Source organism: Crinia signifera, chromosome 2, assembly GCF_055691185.1.
Source record: "Crinia signifera chromosome 2, ASM5569118v1, whole genome shotgun sequence".
NCBI lineage: Eukaryota > Metazoa > Chordata > Amphibia > Anura > Myobatrachidae > Crinia > Crinia signifera.
Window position 1 is genome coordinate 226,295,029 of NC_139218.1, and position 20,709 is coordinate 226,315,737.

The 20,709-nt window shown below is 42.9% G+C and overlaps 1 protein-coding gene across 1 annotated transcript; it reads right to left on the minus strand.

Annotated features, from left to right (window-relative positions):
* Positions 1-1,066: 1,066 nt before the first annotated feature.
* Positions 1,067-20,393, minus strand: YWHAG (tyrosine 3-monooxygenase/tryptophan 5-monooxygenase activation protein gamma). Its single transcript, XM_083173933.1, has 2 exons — positions 20,070-20,393; positions 1,067-4,066 (listed from the first exon to the last, which is right to left on the minus strand). Exons 1-2 carry the CDS (start codon positions 20,154-20,156, stop codon positions 3,410-3,412), a joined length of 744 nt encoding a protein of 247 aa, XP_083030059.1. The 5' UTR covers positions 20,157-20,393; the 3' UTR covers positions 1,067-3,409.
* Between the last annotated feature and the right edge of the window lie 316 nt (positions 20,394-20,709).

Sequence of the window (20,709 nt, forward strand, 5' to 3'; positions counted from 1 at the left end):
ACAACGCGGTTCGGTTATACAGTACTGAAAAATGCCCTAAACAAGTGACTACAGGTATACCTACCGTGAAAGTGCTTCACTGCATTAGGCAATCATGGACACAGGCTGTAAGGTGACTTTTTAAAATATAACGGGAGTTATGGTAAAACCTGCTTTCGGTTAACTCCTTTATTCGAGGTTCCTGGGCCCACAGGATTGACATCAGGGGTTGTAGACTGATCCAGAGGACCGGGCATCAATTCTCCAAAGCTTTAGGCTTCCCATCATGCCTGGCTCCTCTCTCCTATAACTCCGCCTCCATGCTAGGTCACTCAGTGTAGTCCCAGCAGGAAGCACAGGACAGAAGACAGATTATAGGCAGGTACACAATCACTCATAAAAACAGGAAAGGGACTGGGACTCAAATGGCATAAGTGGCATACTCTTGCTTATTTTTGCTCCTCAAAATTAAGCAAGAAAAAAAAAAAAAGGTGTAGGCCAGTGATTCCCAAACTTTGTTTAATCACGGTACCCTAGATTATCAGAATTTTTTTCGCATCACCCCTAAGCAAAATGTTTTTATTTTTAATAACCTAGAGAAAAAAAAAATAACATTTAAAGTAAATTGTGTTTATAGGTCATTCTTACAGGTACTGTACATTTACCAAGATGGGAGTTCTTTTGAAGATGTGATGTTGCCCACATATTGTATATCTTCTAAACAGATAACTTAGCTTCCTTGCACTTAATACAGTGTACATATGCAGTTGGCTTTAGGTATTAGAGGATGTATGGTGGAAAGGTTTAAATAAAAACAACAAGATCTACTAAAATGTCATGCATGGCATGCTGTCTATTACCATAAAACTGGAAAATTCTGTAAAAGGCGTATCAGAAATAGCATAAATAGGTGGCAAGAAAGCCTGGACAGAAGAATTATCAGCGATAAGCCCAAACCACTTTAAAAAATAAATAAACAAAAAGCAATAGTTTCCTTGACAACCAATAAAAGGTTTTTTTTTAGAAATGTTTGAGACAGCCACAGGTTTATGGAAATAACACACAAAACTTTTAAGCAGCAACCATATCAGATCTGTAAGTTTATTTGCTCAATGTGCGACATTTACATAATGAATCACATTCATGATATTCCATCACTGAGGAAAACTGCTAGAATGGTCCGTGTGCCAAAGAAAAGAAAATAAAGTAAATAAATATAAAAAAAATAAAATAACCTGAAACACGGAGTTGAATCAAAAATGTAAAAAGTAAAAATTATAATCCACCGATTAGACCTTAAATAATTTCACTGCATTACAAATGACAAAGAAGCACAAACATAGGCTTATTCAAAACAGCAATAGTCCTACACATTAATAATTAGTATATCACCATAACTAACACCAGACATTGAGGTTAGGCTAAAACTGGTGTTTATGATCCCTCCCACTTCCCTGTCAATTTTTATATATATATATTTTTTTTAAGATTTTACATTTTTTTGGTTGTTTTTCTTTATAGACCAAAATTATATATTTTTATGTCACAATAGCAACATCCATTACAGACCAGTAAATGACTATTTTCAGCCGTGTAGAACAAGGTCTACCCGTTAACCCTCACTTTCCAATGGAGAAAAGAATTTCTTCTTTAAAATAAAGGCAATAAAATTGAAGACTAGTTGGCTTGCCATAGGAATACATAACACCTACTGTATAATTTAATTTCAAGCTACGTTATAGAAATACAACACTAGCATGCACAATATTGTATTAAGATTAATGCAGCGGTAGTAATTCCATTGGAGAAACCGTTATATAGGCAAGTGCAATAAAAAAATAAATAAAACAAAATGCTGCTTAGAACCTATTCATCATTCCTAGCATTGGAGCCCTCAAGATATTTATGGTTTTATAGCAGCCAAGAAAATAAAAATAGATAATGTAATTCCAGTAAATTACTTACAGACAGGACACTTAAATAGAACACTGATCAGATTGGAGTTAGATTGGGAAAATAAAAGGACACTGCAGATAACATTTTCATTGACTGGGTTACAAAGTCACAAAATGGGTATGTGTTACCAATCAGTCTAAACATTGAATATTCACTCTGGTAAACAAGAAAAATCTTAGATTGTGTAGGAAACATGGATGCTTGATACATGTCCTGTAATAATTACCTATGGCTTCTACAACACCCAATATATTTAAAGAAATAAACTCTTCTCCTATACAGTTTCCTTTGAGAAAACTTCTAAACTAGAACGTTTAGAACTTTGGTGGCAAGTACCAAATCAGTCAGGAAATGACATCAGGCAGAAAACATCTATGTAAAAGGCATGCCAGCAGACACACACACACACACACTATATATATATATATATATATATATATATATATATATATATATATATATATATATATATATATATATATATATATATATATGCAGTGTCATTACTTATGATAAAATAAATCTTTGCCTTGCTGCATCTTCCTTCTACTTTATCATTAGTGACAGAATAGTAGGCATAACCATTACCTGAATAACATGCATAAAAACATTAAATGTACTTGGTGTTAACCACCGTTCTGCCAAAAATAAATATCTAATTTCTTGTTAATCTGTATATACCTGGTATTTTACAGCTGGAATACAAATATTGCCAGAAATTCCAAACAATTATCTGTGTATTAAAGAGCAACAACAAAATGTGTTACAACCATTTTCATTTTAGAGGGCTTGTGAATTTGATATATTACATTTGCCAGGAATACATCCGTCTAAACTACTCTGTAAAACGAGACTAAAGCTAGACCCTTTCATTAACAAAAATAATCCAATTTATAGAATTGAACAACAATTGTAGAATAAATTTACAAGTTCAGCATTTGAAAGTGGAAATGTTATTTTTCCAAGGTACACTAGTGAATAAAGTAGAATGAATACTGGCAGGTTACATTTGGCAGCTAACAAATGGATGCAAATTTAATTTTAGTAAGTGAAAAGTGCAAATTACACACAGAAATTATGTCCAAAACAGACACAAATATAAATATTAAGTAACTTACTGGAATCACAAAACTATTTAAAAACAGCATTGCATTCAAGTTATTCCTACCTTTATCTCTCTTTCTAAATATGTCTAGCAATAACTTAAAATTAAAAACAGCTCCACTTTAATTATCTAGAGAACAGTCCATGTGCCAGTGTTTGGCTGCCATTCCATACTAGCACAGCCAGTCTAACTTTCCACTCGTGGTGTTTTGGCAAAATGTCGAAGAGGCAATCAAAGACAGGTGGTAGGGTCTACCCTGGGGAGGTTGTCCCTCACACCCTCCCCCACCCTATACCCCCCACTTGTGGGAAAAAAAATAAAGACTGCGGTAGTAGCATCAGCGTGCGGCTGCCAGTCCATCAGGAGGTCTTAATTGTTGCCTTCTCCACCCTCATCATCTTGCTGATCACTTGTCCAGAGTGTAAGGTTGTCACGTAGGAGTTGCATGATAAGTGTAGAGTCCTTATACGAGTCCTCATTCAGGGTATCTAGCTCGGCAATAGCATCATCAAAAGCCGTCTTGGCCAGATGGCAGGCTTGTTCAGGTGCATTTTGTATCTCATAGTAGAACACCGAATAGTTAAGAGCCAAGCCTAGCCTGATTGGATGAGTGGGCTGCATGTGTTCTTTGCTAATTTCATGAGCCTCACTGTAAGCTTTTTCAGATGATTCAACAACTGCTGCTCTCTTCTCACCAGTGGCTACTTCTGCTAGATATCTGTAATAATCTCCCTTCATTTTCAGGTAGAACACTTTGCTTTCATACTGTGTTTCACTGCAATTTTTGATGAGGAAATTATCCAAGAGACTCAACACATCTTGGCATACGGTTTCTAATTCCTTTTCAATTTTTTCACGATAGGCACGCACCATTTCTATTTTTTTTTCATTGCCATCAGCAGAGGTCTTCTGTTCAATACTGCTTATTACCCTCCAGGAAGATCGACGTGCTCCAACAACATTCTTGTAGGCAACAGACAACAAGTTCCTTTCTTCGTTTGAGAGAGGCTCATTTAATTCTGTCACCTGGTAAAAGGTCAAAGGCAAAAAAGGGAAAGAACAAGTTAGTGATCATCAACTCTTTGAAAAACGTAAGCATTTCGAACGGCCTTAAGAAAAAAATAATGAGGGTCCAGCACTGCAGGAGGGAGCATGAAGCACTTTCAAAGTTATAGGGTACATGCTGAATATCTATTGCAGAGACAAACCTCAAGCTCGCTCCAGGCAAATACAGGTATTCCAGCATACACAATTTAACTGGCCACCACGCCACACTAAGTAAAATAAAAATTGAAAAACAAAAAGGCATGAAGTAACATGACAAAGCATGTATTTAGAGCAAAAATAACTGTGAGGACTATGGTCAACTCCATGAAAAATACCCCATGGCGACACTTTAAAAATAATCTGAAGCTGTGTCTTTTGAGTTTTCAATATATGCTCATTTTTTATAATGTATGGTGCCTGAAAAATCGCTGTGCTAAAAAGCACTCAGTGCAAACAAACTGAGATTTTTGTGCCCATTTTGACAATTTTCCAGGGGTGGTTGACTTTCCATAGCAGGACGCTATGAAAAGCCGTCCACTCTGCTGCTCATTTGCTGGTAATACCAGCAGATGAGTGGCCGGGACAGCGATGATGCGGGAGCACACATCAGTGCTCACCGTTCACCTCCTGTCCCGTACACACATGATGGCTTTCGAGGGTGTATGGGCCTTTACTATAAAGAATTGAGATGAATTATCAAGTAGAAGTTTCATTTACAAAACAATGGTAGACTTGGTTTCTCTCATACACCGCAAATAAATTCTGTGATATTTTTGGGGTATGACTGACATTAACCTTATTTTTAAGATATAAATTAAGATATTTAGGCACTGCATGACTGCATAATTTTTATACTTCCTTGTGCTAAGTTTTAACATAAATTAATGTTAAAATGTGTTTTGTATGGAACAGTGGATGACCACTAAATTATTCTGTAACATTACAAATGGTCCAACTTTTCGCATACTGGCCCTATATTCCCCTCATTGTGTAGCTGTGCTATTCAGCGACTGCAGCACAAGTTACAATACAGTACATATTCTTCAGTGAATGCAAATTATGCATAGGTTCCCCCAAAAGAACATAGTAACATAAATAGAGGGGTCTGATATTGTGATTTATGACCTATTTTTCATTATCAACGTATCCATTTAAAATGCAGTTTTTAGTCTGAAAATGCATCAGTGCTTATTAGATAGCCACTATGTATTTTATTATGTGCTTTTTTTTCTGCATGAAAAAACACATTGGATCCGGGATAAGTTTCCGATCCTATGTGTTATTGTTGGCTCCGGCAGTTGCTTAATTGGGAATGTACACATTCGAAATGCACTGCCTTGTGAGAATAATAAAAAGCAATTAAATATATAAGATCTTTAACTAGAACATACATTTGTGGCTTCTATATAAATACCTTTTACAATACAGGCAGAATTGAGTAGGATCAAGAGTAGGGTATTTTTTTTTTTAATATAAGAATACAAGACAAGTGTCTGCTTGAAGGCATATGGGACAGTGCCTGATGAGTGAGAAATTGAGGTGGGCAAGATAGTAACAGGCAGCTAGAAAAAGTTAGCAGAGGAGGCGAGAGGGCATAGGGTCATGTAGGGAGGTGAGGTGGAAGGCATGGATGAGAGCACTAACTTCCTCACCAAATTCATATGAGAAAAAAGGTCAGTGTTTGTAAGAGGAATGGGTGGCAAGGGAAAGGGAGGTGGCTGGTTGCGATAGACCGATGGGATGTGGTGTCCTGATGTATGGAGTACATTTTGGAAGTTCCAAAATCAAGAGCATAGTGAGGAGGGGAGATGCAGTGGGGTGATAACAGTGGTAAAGAGGCGACGGGATCAAAGACTGAGGAGATTAAGTTCTTGAAGTCAGACTGTTTAGCGAGTGAGAGGACAGCACTGAAGGATGAAAACATAAAATGGAGGAAGACTGCGTGATTTCCTTCAATGTCACTCGGAAAAACAAGAATTTTTTCCCAGATATCTGGTGCAGTTGCTGTGCAAGGGTTGAGACGTTGATCAACGCGGGTGAATGGTGTTCGGTGGAGAGACACAGTCAATAGCAGAAGGGATAAATTATATAAGGAAATAGCTTGTTCAGGAGAAAATAGCAGAGTGTCAAACAAGGAGTATAGGAAAATGGATCTTACAGCCTCAGTACTTTTTTATAGAACATGATTTATTATTTTTAGAAGATGGATGTAATATCAAAGTGCCTAACTAGATGTACTCTTAGGTTACTAGTGCTGAACGTGAAACCTAGCAATATCGCTAGCTGCCCTGTTTATGCTTAGAAAGGGCAGAACAATTATAAAACTAAAGGGGTGTACACATGGGGCAATTCTTCTAAGTGACTTTCACTACATCGTCAGAATGGCTTAGTAGGTTTGCCTGAATCAGCCCGTGTGTACACACCCTGCAGCATTGCTATCGCCCGGCCAAATAGTCAGTGCAGGAAAGAATATTCTTGTTACACTATATTTGGCTGCGGCTCCCGAGGCTGGCAGGATGTAGTTTAGTTCAGCCAGCCACGCGTGTACACGGCTTCGCTCTAATGTGTACACAGAATCTACGCTCAAATGGCATTCGTTCCACAGTTGGAGCCCTTTGTTCCAGTGTGTAACCACCTTTATTTCAGAAGGACTTGCCCAAGCTGAGGTTAGCTTCAAAAGGCAATCCCACAGAAGTACAGGACAGACCTACTGTATGTATATAATAAAAATTACCTGGATCTAATATAAATCAACATTATTAGATTTCAACTTAGACTGAATTGATGAGAGAAATTGTAGTGGATGGTCAGTTGCACAAGACCAGATGGTATTCAAAGGTATTAATTGTGATCTAGACAGGCCTCCCCCTTATTGTTCTCTCTCTTATCTAATTACAATATAGGAATGTCTGGGGTGTGCTCCCACTGGACATATGATCAAGGACATTCAGCAAAAGAAAAAAGAATTTATCGCTGTGCGGTGCATCCTCCTTTAATAAATGTGTATATCAGGTTCTTGGTGTCTTATTTATTGTGTCCATAATAGAAATATATAATGTGATAATATATATCCTCTCCAGCTAAATCACAACTTCATGTAGGATATTAGAAAAATTTTTTTGATTGGTTAGCGCTTTGTAGCTAATAATTCAATAATCACTCAGCAAATAAATAAAAAACAGCACAATAAAAAATAGTTATAATAAATTTTATTGAATAACTTTAGTGATCAAGATATTAAGAGTGCACCCCACCCGAGTTTCTTTTCTTTTGTTTTCTCTGTTAAACTTATACTCCACTCGGGGGTGCACCACTGACCATTGCAGTAGTCAGGTCAAGGCTATTGCCATAACCCTGCATGCCATGTTAATCTTAGAAATTAGTCTGTAATATCTGTGTCAGTTCATATATCTTTATCCCACATCTTACTTCTTTATCCTACTTGAAATTATATAACCCCACCTAGTGCAGACTTTCCTCTATCCTTTTCTCCCACTTGTGAGATTTTGTCAGATTTGACCCAATCCAGGTGGATTGGGTCAATTTATCTGACAAAATCTGATGTGCCTGATGTGTAGGACCCAATGCACAATCCCGTGCAAGAGATTGCAAGAGATTGATCCTCCTGCACAAAGGAAAAATCTCGAGTCAATCAGGTGTAGGGGCCTTTACATTAAGTGGAAACGGCGAGTGTGCCCATTAAAACAGCGAGGCTTGCCACTATATGCAGCAGGCTTGCTGCATTTGCGGTGAACCTCGTCCTCTGACGGTGATTATTTCTCTGGAATGTTGTATTTGGCGAGCGGGTTGGATGGCTTTTCCCTCGGCAAAAAAAAAAGCCACCCTTGCCGTACAAAACACTCCTCGCGCTGCTCGTCGATGGCAATGAATATGCCCCAAAGGCAATCAAAAAGGTAGCAGACTAGCTTTCAAAGCTTTTGCTTTGAACGGGCTTAGTTAAGTATGTAGAGACCTCAATTCAACCTACACATGAATGTCATGGATTAACTGCTCTCTGTAAAGCAATTCTTATTAATAGGCATGACAGCACGGACGTGTAGTGGTTAGCATGACTGCCTCACAGCGCTGAGGTAATGGGTTCGATTCCCACTGTGCAGTTTGTATATTCTCTGGGTGCTTGCGTGGGTTTCCTCTGGGTACTCTGGTTTCTTCCCACAATCCAAAAATATACAGCTTGACATGCAGTGCACATGGTTTTGTCCATTTGAGATAAATTTTGCAATTACAACCAACTCTGAATCAGGCTCTATGGGATTGATCCTACTAGCTGCAATTCATTTGTGTTTGCAAATCATCGCAACAACGGCCGCTAGTGTTCCCGCTAGGCTGTTTTAGCGGGGCGCTGCGCCCTACCCGATTTTTAAAGTGCAAAATGCGCCCTGCCCCTCTGGCAGCGTCCCGCTAAAACAGCCTGCCTTTGTCGCCGCTGCTGTGACCGGGGAAGCTCCGCGCCGCTGTACATAGCGATGCCCGGCACTTCCCCGGCAGTGTACAGCCTTTCCGGGTGGCCGGGTCCGCCCCCTTTGCGTGACGCCGCCGGCCGGACCCACCCCTTTGCGTGACGCCGCTGGCTGGGCACGCCCCTTTTCGTCTCGCCCCCTTTGTGACGTCGGCGGGCCCGGTCCGATCCCCCCGCCCTGCCCGTCCTAGTTCCTAGAAGGAACACTAGGACCCTATAGGGTAGCTGGCAATGTTGAACAAATTTGGGCTGGAATCAGCATGCAAAGGGTGTGAAATAGGCTATTGTTGCCTGCATTTAAACACCTTGCACCATTAGCAATTAATAGGATTGACCCCTATGTCTGTTAACCATTTGATCGGCATGGTCCAATAAAGATGGAACACTGTGAGAGAACACTGGCGATGAGGATATTGATGGCCCCTGCTCATTCTTTATTCTACCGGCGACAGTGCTAGGCGGGGCCGCGCACCGCTATCACTGGCCCCTACCCACACACAGTGATGTAGGGTCTTTTTCTAAGCAATCTCGTCAGATCACTTAGAAAATGGCTAAAAATCGCTGTATGTGTAGGCCCCATTACTTTGGAAATGTCGCAATTTTTGGCAGCTAGTTATTCAAATCTCTATTGTGCTTTGTGAGCTTCTGTAGTAGTAGTTTGATACCATTTGAGAGGTTTTATTTTTAGGACACCAGTGTTTAAAACCTGTAGGTCATCAAAAATGTAAAGCCACCCTTCAGTAAATAACCGCCATCCCCTCTAAAACACCAAGAAGCCAATTTACTATTGAATATTTGCATCTAACTCCCCGAAAACACCCGTATTCAGGTGTTAGCCGCAAATATTAAGTATCCCCAGAATGTAACACTGAGGGACCACAACAGAAATCTCGGATACATGCTGCTTTCCCTCCTGGCTCGTCTGCAGCCACATCCCCCATAGGTTTCTATGAAAGATGCAATGCTGCCCGATGTATCGGCCAGCATCACATCAGGTTCTAGGACTACCACCAATCTGGGGTGGCAGTAGCTCATTGTAGCCTATGGGCTACAGACTGCACTGCCGGCAGTATGATTCCACTCAAATAGCATTGTATACGAGATCCTTGTTAAATGGACCCCCAAGTTTACTAAAATAATTAGTAAGAAAGAACAGGATCAACATGGCCACTGTATACATTAATGGAGCTCTCAATACAGAAGAAATTGATACCATAAATAAGAAGCATTGTATATTATACATAGGTTTGCGCACCAAATTTTATTAGCGGGTGCATCAAAGGGGTGGATCTAGCACCACCTATTGGGAGTGTCTAACATTGGGTGTTTCTTACAGCCAATCAGGCATGTTTACCATCATCTATTGGCACGTGCTACAATATAAAACTTCTCAGCCACGCCATAATCTTCTACCTATTTCAGTTTTAATCTTCTAAATTACTCTATGTAAGAGTACATGCAAACAGTCAAACACATATGTAGTGTTCACTCTAGGCGGAGGGCGGACCGGGCATGCCGACGGCACAGCTGGGGGCGTTCCCGCCCCGCCGCCGTCATGAAAGAGGCGTGCCCGGCCCGCCGCCGTCATCACAGGGGGTGGGCCCGACCACCACCGTCATCAAAGAGGACAGGCCCGGCCCCTCCGAAGCCACTGTGCTGCCGGGGAAGCGCCGGGCTTCGCCGTCTGCGGCGACGCTGGGCTTCCCCGTGAGGCTTTTTTAGCAGGCCGCTGCGAGAGGGGCAGGGCGCATTTTGCCCTTTAAAAATCGGGCAGGGCGCAGCGCCCCGCTAAAACAGCCTAGCGGGAACACTACTTATGGATGACAGGTATGTAGTGATATAACAATGGTCGAATACAATTAACAATGCAAAACACACAGAATTGATTGATAGGCATTTATTTAATGGAATACATTTCTAAAAAGCAAAAGGGTCTGATAAAAGGTATTGCGTGTTAGGATGTGCCTGTGCACCCCTAACACTCAATGCGCACACACCTATGATATTATACAATAATTTGAAGGATTACAATTCCCAGTTTTGGAGCACTGGTAAATCTAGTACACGACATGAGCAGAGATTCCAGTTTCCTGGTTAGAAGCTAAACCTAAAGTGATTCAGTACAATTTTTGCTCTGTTCAGTAGCTTTGAGCCACCAGGAAACACATTTCAGCTTGAAGTATTCTGTGCTGGTGAGCTGAAATATGCAAAGAAGTCAAAACGGCACTTTTCGGGTCATTCCTAGCACTTTGGTTTAAACTCAGCCAGCCTGGGCTCGACAAATGTAATCTATACCCCCCCCCCCCCCCCCTGGTCACTTTGGGTGGGAGATATGAGCAACAGACAAATGAATCTCCTTCAATTTGTCTTATGGCCCCCATACACTGGGTATTTTGGGCTCTTTTTCCTGCGATAAATCATGGGAAAGAGCCCAAATTGCAGCTGAATGACAGCAGGTCTAATGCGTGGTCCCATGCTCATCTCACCGGACCCTCCTAGTCATCCCGGCAGGGGAAGCAATCTGTAGGATTGCTGTCGGCTCCAGACAGGCTCAGCGGAGGTTGCATGTGATAAAGCACATGCGATCCTGCCACCCGGGAAGGTCCTGGGTGACTCAAGGTTGCACTGTGTTCGACTTTACTGAGGGGGAAGCCACTGCAGTGTATGGGGGCTTAACATTCAACCAACTAAGCTACAGGGGGAACTGTGCAGATTAATTTGATATACAGTAGGACACTTGTATATCTTGTTGTCACCTAAAGTATCTGTGTCTTATCACATTGCTGCGTTGCTTATATTTCATTATGGCCTAGAACAGTGGTTCCCAAACTGTGCACCGCGGCTCCCCGGGGTGCCGCAGAACTGTGACAGGGGTGCCGCGGCGCCAGTGTCACTAGAGGCAGCCACATGTGTAATTACGGGTGTGAGAGCCAAGCGGGGGAAGGAGTGAGTACCGGGCGGGTGCCCTGTGTGAGCGCCGGGCAGGTGCAGGAGTGAGAGCTGGGAGGGGGCCGGGGTGCGACTGTGTGGTAGAGGAGTCAGATTCAGCCGGTGGCAGGGAGGTATGAGCAGGTGGCTATGGCAATTACCTGTGGCTGTGGGAGTAAGGAACAGCAGGCAAGTGTGGAACAGCTGTTTAAAAACGCTGCTGCGCCCATTTATTGTGATCCCCGCAGCGGCCTGCCCAACAGGGTGTAGTCTCCCTCAAGATTAGCTCCTGCATGGGCAGACTGTACTTACGGCTCCGGCGAGATGCATGTGCAGGGCGATTCTGTGGCTGTGCTGCTGCATGCTGAAGGCTGGCGAGTCGTTTCCAAGGCATGGCAACCAACCACAAAGCCACTCTGGGTTAGGGGGCAGTTGAGGGCTATAGTATGTAAAGCGGAGTGTAGGAGGGTTAGCATAAGGGCTCACCTGCAATCTGTTGGCTCATATTGAGCTCTGGTGTGCTCCTCGAGGATCAGTGGGGACACTGGGGTGGAGGTAGTTAATAAAGAAAGTGCTATGACATTCGCACTGAGTGCTGGGCTGTGTGCCAGGACCACAGCAGGGGAGTGATGTCCCTGCTGTAACTCTCTGTACCTGCTGTCCCTGTCCATCTCGGTGTCCCTCTCTGTCACTTCCATCTCTCTCCTGTCCCTGCTGTCACTCTCTCTGATCCGAGCACAGCCTCCTCCACACCACCGCTGACCACTGACCACAGCCTCCTCCGCAACATTGCTGCCGATCAAAGCCTCCTCCTCCTCCGCACTGCCGCCGCTGAACCCAGCCTCCTCCTCTGAAAGGTGTTATACATGTGGGGCATAACATGTAATGGGCATTACGGTGTGGTGTCATGTGTAATAGGTATTATGGTGTGTGGCGTCATGTGTAATGGGCATTACAGTGTGTGGCATAACATGACCACTCCCCTATTGTCATGTAGCTACTCCTCTAGCTTTACACCCTCTTGGCGCGATCAGTACCACCAAGAAAAAAGTTCTGTTCATGAGTGTTGTCAATTGTTCTTTGAAAGAAAGCAAATTAAAGACTTTTTTTTTTTCGTGGATTTAGGTTTATTATTTTTACAAACAAGTTAATAATAATTTTAGTATTGTTTTAACCCAACTACTTTAAAAAAGGGACAATTCGTTAATTATTTTGGCTTAAGGGTGCCTTGAAAAAGTCATGGACACCCAAAGGGTGCCTTGGACTGAAAAAGTTTGGGAACCACTGGCCTAGAACTCAGTCGCATGAGCTTTAGATGAGATTACAAAGTCAGATAAGGTTTTGGGCCACTAGAAATAAAGCACAGGGGACAATGGGGGCAATATAGAGTGATAGTAATAGTGGCACTAGTTCTGCTTGCCTGGATTGTGAACAGTGTCTGTTGCACTAGTCACGACCAAAAGAATAAATCAGGTTTAGCTGCATAAAATAGATAAACCCATCTAAAGTTCTGGTTAAGGTGCCTAAACCATGGACATTTAACACACTCCTTGCCACCTCTGGAAGTTGTAAGTAATGCGTCTCCCTGCAGCACAAATGGAGCAACAACTGAATTGTTTTGTCAGGTGCTCACTAGTGGCACCCACTGGGGGATACAACTGAATCTCCCCATGTGTGTTCTGAAAAAGGATTCATTTGTCGGATCAGCATTATTTTCTTAGAAACACTACATTTAAGGATTTAACGGTTTGTCAGTAATTCTAAGTTATGGATATATTATAAGTTGGTCAGAGAGTAACTGAAAAATTTGGGACAATTAAAATTTTCAAATATTAGCGGTGGCACAATTGGGAAGACAAGTTCTAAGTTTAATCATATTAGGCAACTAATTGGTTCTGTTTTGATCAAATCTTTCATACCCTTGTACGTGCTCAAGTTATGACAGTTTTACGAAGAGCTTTCAAATCCAGGACTCGTTTTAACAATCTTGAGCTTAGTATCTTCTTACTGCACTCAGACAGCAGTGCAGAAAATGAATAAGACCAAAGTGCTGGATGCTCACTGAAATTCTCATGACTCATTCTGTAAAGGATAGGACAAAATAAGTTGTGTTTTTACTTTTCTGAACAGCCAAGACATGCTAGTTACAATTTGTACTGCCACTCATTCCTAGAGTAACCATTGTACACTGCACAGACTAGAACACTGAACCTATGCGGGTCATCAGCTATTCTATCTGCTCTCTGATGCTGCTTTCACATCGCAAAATACAGGATCGCACCGGGACTTTGAAATGGTTCAGTCCCAATGCGACCCTACATTTCGGTCTGTTCACATCCCCTCAGCGAACCGGCAATATTGCCGGTTTGCTGCCGTCATGCACCGCTGGTGCAGCTCCAAGCACTGCTTCCTCCATCAGTGGTGTGAACGGGAAACGGGTCGCTCGACCCAATTAACCTGTTCACACTGCAAAACAACACGGCAACAAACCGGTAAGAACCCTTTTTTTTTTACCAATTCGTACTGTCGTGTTGCTACCGGTTTGCGGGACCAGGTAAACCCTTTCACATTGCACCAATAACCGAGTTAAACCAGCATGAACCCAGTAATTAGGTGCAATGTGATAAGGGGTATTGGTGACTATCAGAGTGTCTATACTTTCCCCAGGTTCATGCTGTGCGGTCAGTCCTACATCAGGGCTCTAGGTGGCTACCCGTATTCACACAGACATTCCCCTTCTTTCCTTATATTTTAGATATAGGAATAACAACATAGACTGCTCACCTGTTTTCCACTGTGTCAATCATACACAACTGGAAGCAGCACCTGTAGTGTATACCTATCCCACATCATGCAATACCTCACACTAGTAGATGGGGACCTTTGCTGCGATTTCTAGATCACGGACAGTACAGCTGCACTCCAAGCATCAGAGCCACCAAATAAATTCATTTTTCCCCCTCAAAATTCTACACACAGTACCCCATAATGACAACGTTAAAAGTTTGAGAGATTTTTGCTAATTTATTAAAAATAAAAGAAACTATGAAATCACACGTACATTAAGTATTCATATCCTTTGCCATGAAGCTCAAAATTGAGCTCATGTGCATCAGTTTTCCAGTGATTATTCTTGAGATATTCCTACAGCTTAATTGGAGTCCACATGTGGTAAAGTCAGTTGATTGGACATGATTTGGAAATGCACACACCTGTCTATATAAAAGGTCCCACACTTGACAGTGCATGTCAGAGCACAAACCAAGCATGAAGTCAAAGGAATTGTCTGAAGACTTCCGAGACAGAAATGTATCAAGGCAGAAATCTAGGGAAGGGTGCAGAGAAATATCTGCTGCTATGAAAGGTCCCAAGGAGGAAAGTAGCCTCCATCAACCGTAAATGGAAGAAATTCAGACTCACCAGGACTTTTCCTAGAACTGTCTGCTATTCTAAACTGAGCAATTGGGGAAGAAGTGCCCTAGTCAGGTAACCAACAACCCGATGGTCACTCTGTCAGAGCTACAGCATTCCTCTGTGGAGAAGAGGAGAACCTTCCAAAAGGACAACGATCTCTGCAGCAAGCCACTAATCAGGCCTGTACGGTAGAGTGGCCAGACGGAAGGCACTCCTTAGTAAAAAGCACATGGCAGCCCGCCTGGAGTTTGCCAAAATGCACCTGAAGGACTCTCAGACCATGAGAAATAAAAATATTGAACTTTTTCAATGCGGCCGACAAGGGAGTTAAACAGCGGGGATCGGCGAAAACAAGCGATCCTCGCCGTTTTGCTCACGCACCGACCACTTGCCCTATTCAACGTGCCAGCGAAATCCTCACTGTCAGTGGACAGCAAGGATTCCCTAAACAGTGAGGCTTGCGGCTAATGCACGGAGCCCACTGCGTTTAGCCATAAGCCTTGCTGTTTTAGTGGCCCCCTCGCTCCTAGCGAGGGGAAAAGGGCGTGTGTAGGGGGTCAGTTGAATACGGACCCTGCGAGCTGTGACAGTGAGCAGGCAGCATTTCTCTCTGTCACAGCTCACAGAAAGCATTAAATACACCTTTTTGTCTTCAATGCCAGGCGTTATGTTTGGAAGAAATCAGGCACTTCTCATCACCAGGTCAATACCATCCCTAGTGAAGCACGGTGGTGGAAGCATCATGCTGTGGGGATGGAGCAGCAGGAATCTAGACATTAGGATAGAGGGAAAGATGAATGCAGCAATGTACAGAGACAGTTTGGATGAAAAGCTGCTCCAGAGTGCTCCTGACCTCAGAGTGGGGCAACAGTTAATCTTTCAGCCGGACAGCAACCCTAAGCACACAGCCAAAATAACACAGGAGTGGCTTCAGGACAACTCCGTGAATGTCCTTGAGCGTCCCAGCCAGAGCCCAGACTAGAATCCGATTGAACATCTCTGGAGAGATCTGAAAATGGCTACATACCGACACTTCCCATCCAACCAGATGGAGCTTGAGAGGTGCTTCTAAGAGAAATGGGTGAAACAGTAGGTGTGCCAAGATTGTTGCAACATATTCAAAAATACTTGAGGCTGTAATTGCTGCAAAAGATGCATCAAAGTATTGCACAAAGACTGTGAATACTTATGTACATGTGGATTTCTTTGTTTTTATTTTAACTAAAATTAGCAAAATTCACCAAACCTCCCCACAAAACTTCACATTGTCTATCTGGTATTGTACGTAGAATTTTTAGGGGAAAAAAATGAATTTTTTCCATCTTGGAACAAGGCTGTAACATAACAAAATGTGGAAAAGTGAAGCGTTTTTTACTAAAACTCAGTAGACAAACCATAAATAGTTAACCAAACCAATGCAATTAAGCTGGAATAGTGTTGTGATTGGCTATGCATGGTATAATAGGAGACAGCACAGGAGGGGGTGTGCACTTCTGAAGAAACAACCTACTATAGGCTGAGAAATGCATCAAGCCATGCCCCATGTGACATCTATGGAACTAGACGTGCTCATCCACTTGAACTGCATGTGGTTACCTGGCTGTTTGCAGACACTGCAGGTCTGCATCCAGTCTCATCCGCCAAGTCAATGGCTTTCAAACTCAGCATGGTCTGTCTGCTGCTAACTAGCGGCAGACTCAACAGCGCAGCATGACCCAATCCCACTGTGCCTAAGTGACAGGACCGACCGTGGATTTGGAAGCTTTTGATGCTGACTGCTCTCCTTGGCTTCTACACATGAGAAATTTGTTCAATACAAACTAAACTTAAAATATAAAATATTTATTACCTGGGAGCCAGGCTAAGCATTCAAGGAGATATTTCACCGCAAGTCATTGTGATGAGGTGTTTAGTTTTAATTCAAGTCAATGAATGATTATTTAGAACTTTGTACATATGCTGCCACACAGGGCCTTCTTTTTTTAAGAAACTATCTGGACTGACATGCTTGGCCCCACCTACCATTAAGACAGGAGTCATTTGGGCCTATTCATCTGCTTGAAAAAATTAGCTACAGTAAACCAATTGTTTTGTGAGAACAGCCATAAAGCTACACTTATGGATTTCTACTTGCACGTACTGATGTGCGAACAGGAATCCATGTAAATGAGGACTTGTCGCAAGTGTCCAATGTGCCTTAAGGTGCCCATAGACGGTCCGTTCCCGGACCGTCCGTTTTGTACTATGCGATGCGCGCTCCCGCGCATCACATAGTACGGTAAAAAAGTATGTGCTGCACATACTTTTTGTACTAGCTAAACTTCGCATCGGATCGCATTGCATGCACACCGCATGCACTAGGCATGCGATCCGATGCGAAGCGTGCTAATTAAGACCCAAATGGATCCGTTTAACGGACCGTGTATGGGCCCCTTTAACCGGACTACTTAACACAGAAGAAGTCCCTTAACTTAACCAGTCCTATTCCATGTGGGAACAAGGTCTTTGAATTAGCTCCCAAAAAATTGTGTGTGAGTGAAGTCACTTAATCAACAGAATCATTACTTTATTTCACACATTAACAAAAGAAACTGTTATACAGTTACTATGGAATGGATTCCAGACTAAATTCCAGGCTTAAAAGGCTCGGACTTTAACACCTAGAACTATTCAATTATAAGCCCATTTACTCACTGTTAAGCTTTAAATCTCATGGTAAGTGCCCAGAGCTATGGGTTAACATGCTTGCAGTGGGCTGCCATTGAATAGCCCCAGGCACTGCTATAAGTTAGTGGCAAGCAACAGACAAATTATTCTGGATTGAAGAATACAATTCTGTCTTTCACATGAAGAGAGAAAATAACTGGATAGCAGTCCATACAAAGGTAGTAGTTATGCCAAACTGTGTCTGTTCTGTTCTTTCATGATAACGTTTTAACTATTCCTCACTACAAACTTGAACGCTATAGAGTTAAAACACAACAGGGCAGATGCAATTGTTTGGGGGGCTCTCTAAGGCATGGTTGACTGAAGCAGCCATTCAATCTCTCAGCAAACGGGTATGGGTGCTTATCGCGCCAAAATTCTGTTAAGCCACAGACCGCAAAACTGCATTTTGGTTGGCCAATAGACTGACTTTTCAACTGATATCATGCTCGCCACCCTAGGAGGCTGAGAAACAAAAGTAATAGACATAGGTGACACTCATGCACAATTGGGGCAACAATTGAATAGCTCTTTCTGGCACACATTACTTAAATACAATGGAATCTTCCCTATCCTGCTTATGCCCTTCAGACATTCCATCAAATAGAATCAGCTCTTCAGTGCTTAGAAAAGTGGAGATACGTAAATGAAAAAAAAAAAAAGTTAAGATATGTGTCTAAAATGGAATGAATGCCCCCCTCTTTTGGGCTGTTTAGAAAAATTAATACTTTGAATCTGCAGGCAACTAAATGTACATAATACATATTAATTATATATATATATATATATATATATATATATATATATATATATATATATATATATATACATACATACATACATACATACATACATACATACACACACACACACACAATACTAAGTAAATGCACTAATACCTAATAAAAGCAGACAACTAAATAAGTCCTATCAATATCCATTGTCTGTACATTTTCAGACATTTCAGGATAATTTAAGATAAAGTAAGTTTCAATTATATTTTGAAAAAAGCTGTCCGTTTAAAAGTATGTTATCATAGGAATAGTTTTGGATAATTGCCAAAATAGCTGTCTGGTACCAACCACCTGGGTGCAATGCAGATTTTGTCTCCATATGACATCACTAGTTGCTATGGAAATAGGTGAGGTAACAAATTTCCAGCCGTACTGTGTGAGGGCAGAGAAGGACACAGTTTGGCATACAAGCAGTCTGTAGACAACGTTCTAGAATTCAAATTCTTAATCAAATGCCAACAATGCATTAGTCGTGGTGAAACACCAGCACAGCTTCAAGCCTCAAGAAGATTACACTGACAGAATCTGCAACACACTTCCACACATATACTTTGGGGAATTAATTTTGACAACTATTGGTTTGCATTCATTTGGACAGTGGATTTGTTTGTAAACCTTAAATTTATCTTTACAAAAAAAAAAAAAAATTATATCTTCTGAGAACATCTATAGCACAAACCTGTTAGTTTCTGGCAACATACCTAGCTAAAATAAGGATCATGGGCATGCTCCTTAAATCAAGACTGGCACTGCTCTCAAAGAGCAGGAACTGATCCCAGCATGCTTAGACAGAATTGAGAACAAAAAAAATGCACCTGTACCTAGAATCCCCCCCCCCCCCCCAAATCTATTTAAACAATTGCCTATTATCCTATTCCCCTCCCTTCCCCAGACAGTCCAGCCTCTTCTCTGCAATATGACAAATGCAGAATCTTCTGGAAGGGTTGGTTTTACCTTCCACAATTGCCTGTTTCTAGAAGATGAGGCTTCCTTTATTTTTATTTCATCAGAAAGACAGCACATGAGATGGGGGTATGGGTATGCACAGAGTAGGTGGGGTGGGTGGGGGGGGGGGGGGGGGGGCGCAAGTGAGGAGAGGAAGGACATATAATAAAGGAGTGTGCTATTCCCCAGCAGCTGGGCACTGACGTTCCTATGACAGTGACAGGTTGAGAAAATCATGAATAATGCTGGTACTGGAGCAGCACAAGGACCTGCCTAGTGTTCCAGACATGGGCTTGTCATACAAAGTAGATCATCAGCAGCAGCACACAGTACGGGCTAGAGAGACTAGCGTGCGGGCATGTGTCACCGCCAACATTAAAACCCTTACACTACAGCTGATGCCTGCCATCTATGGGCACAATACAAGATAGGGCAGTGCTGTACACCTGGGTTTCCCTACAGTGTGGCTCACACCTCTCCTGCATGAGAGGCAGGGCAGTGCATGTACCCCAGGGAAACGGGCACTGATACTAACTAGCCAGAACACGCAAGCCCCTTAGCAACAGTAGGTAAGGAGCACCACCGTCAGTGTGAGTACAGCAAGGAAAGCCAGGGCATCTGCCCCAGGTAAGGGCACCCTGCTGTGGCACTGAGGGGAGTGGGTGCGGGAATGGGAAGAAGATGGTGCGGAGCCATATAGAGCCGGCGCACTTACTGATTTCATCGCAGCCGCCATGTCGTCGTATCTCTCGGCTTGTTCAGCCAGTCGGGCTTTCTGCACCAGCTGCTCGCGGTCCACCATCTTGTATCGCGGGGACTGGTTGCTCGGGTGGCAGAGGCTCGGGTGAGGCTGGCACTGGACTGAGAGCTGTCTACACAGCAGCTGAGATCAGACACAGGGCGGTGGCAGCGAGCAGAGCTACGCCCTAATCTCTGCTGAGCGCTGGCGCTGCTTTACCCCACTGGCACACTCCAATGCTGCTGCCGAATAACGGTCCTACCACCACCCGCCGCCGGTCACTCCCCACCCGTCTGCGCGTGCCGCAAGTCCCCGCCCCCTCTGACTCCCCCCATCGCGCGTGGAGCCGCCCTATGACGTCAGCCATCCTATATTTTGCCTTCACATCCCAGCTGATGTCAGCGGCCGTAAAAGGGCAGCCGCCGGCTCCCAGGTCCGTGAGAGGCGCACGGAGGGCTGCGGGGAGGTGGCTGCAGGCTCTTTCGGCTAAAATGGCCCAGCCACGGGCAGCGGCGCACTGCATGGTGGAAGTTGTAGTTTTCCAACACCTGCGGTAGGACTGTTTGTAGAGAAAAACGGCTTTATTGAAAGACTACAATTCCCGGCTACGTAAAAA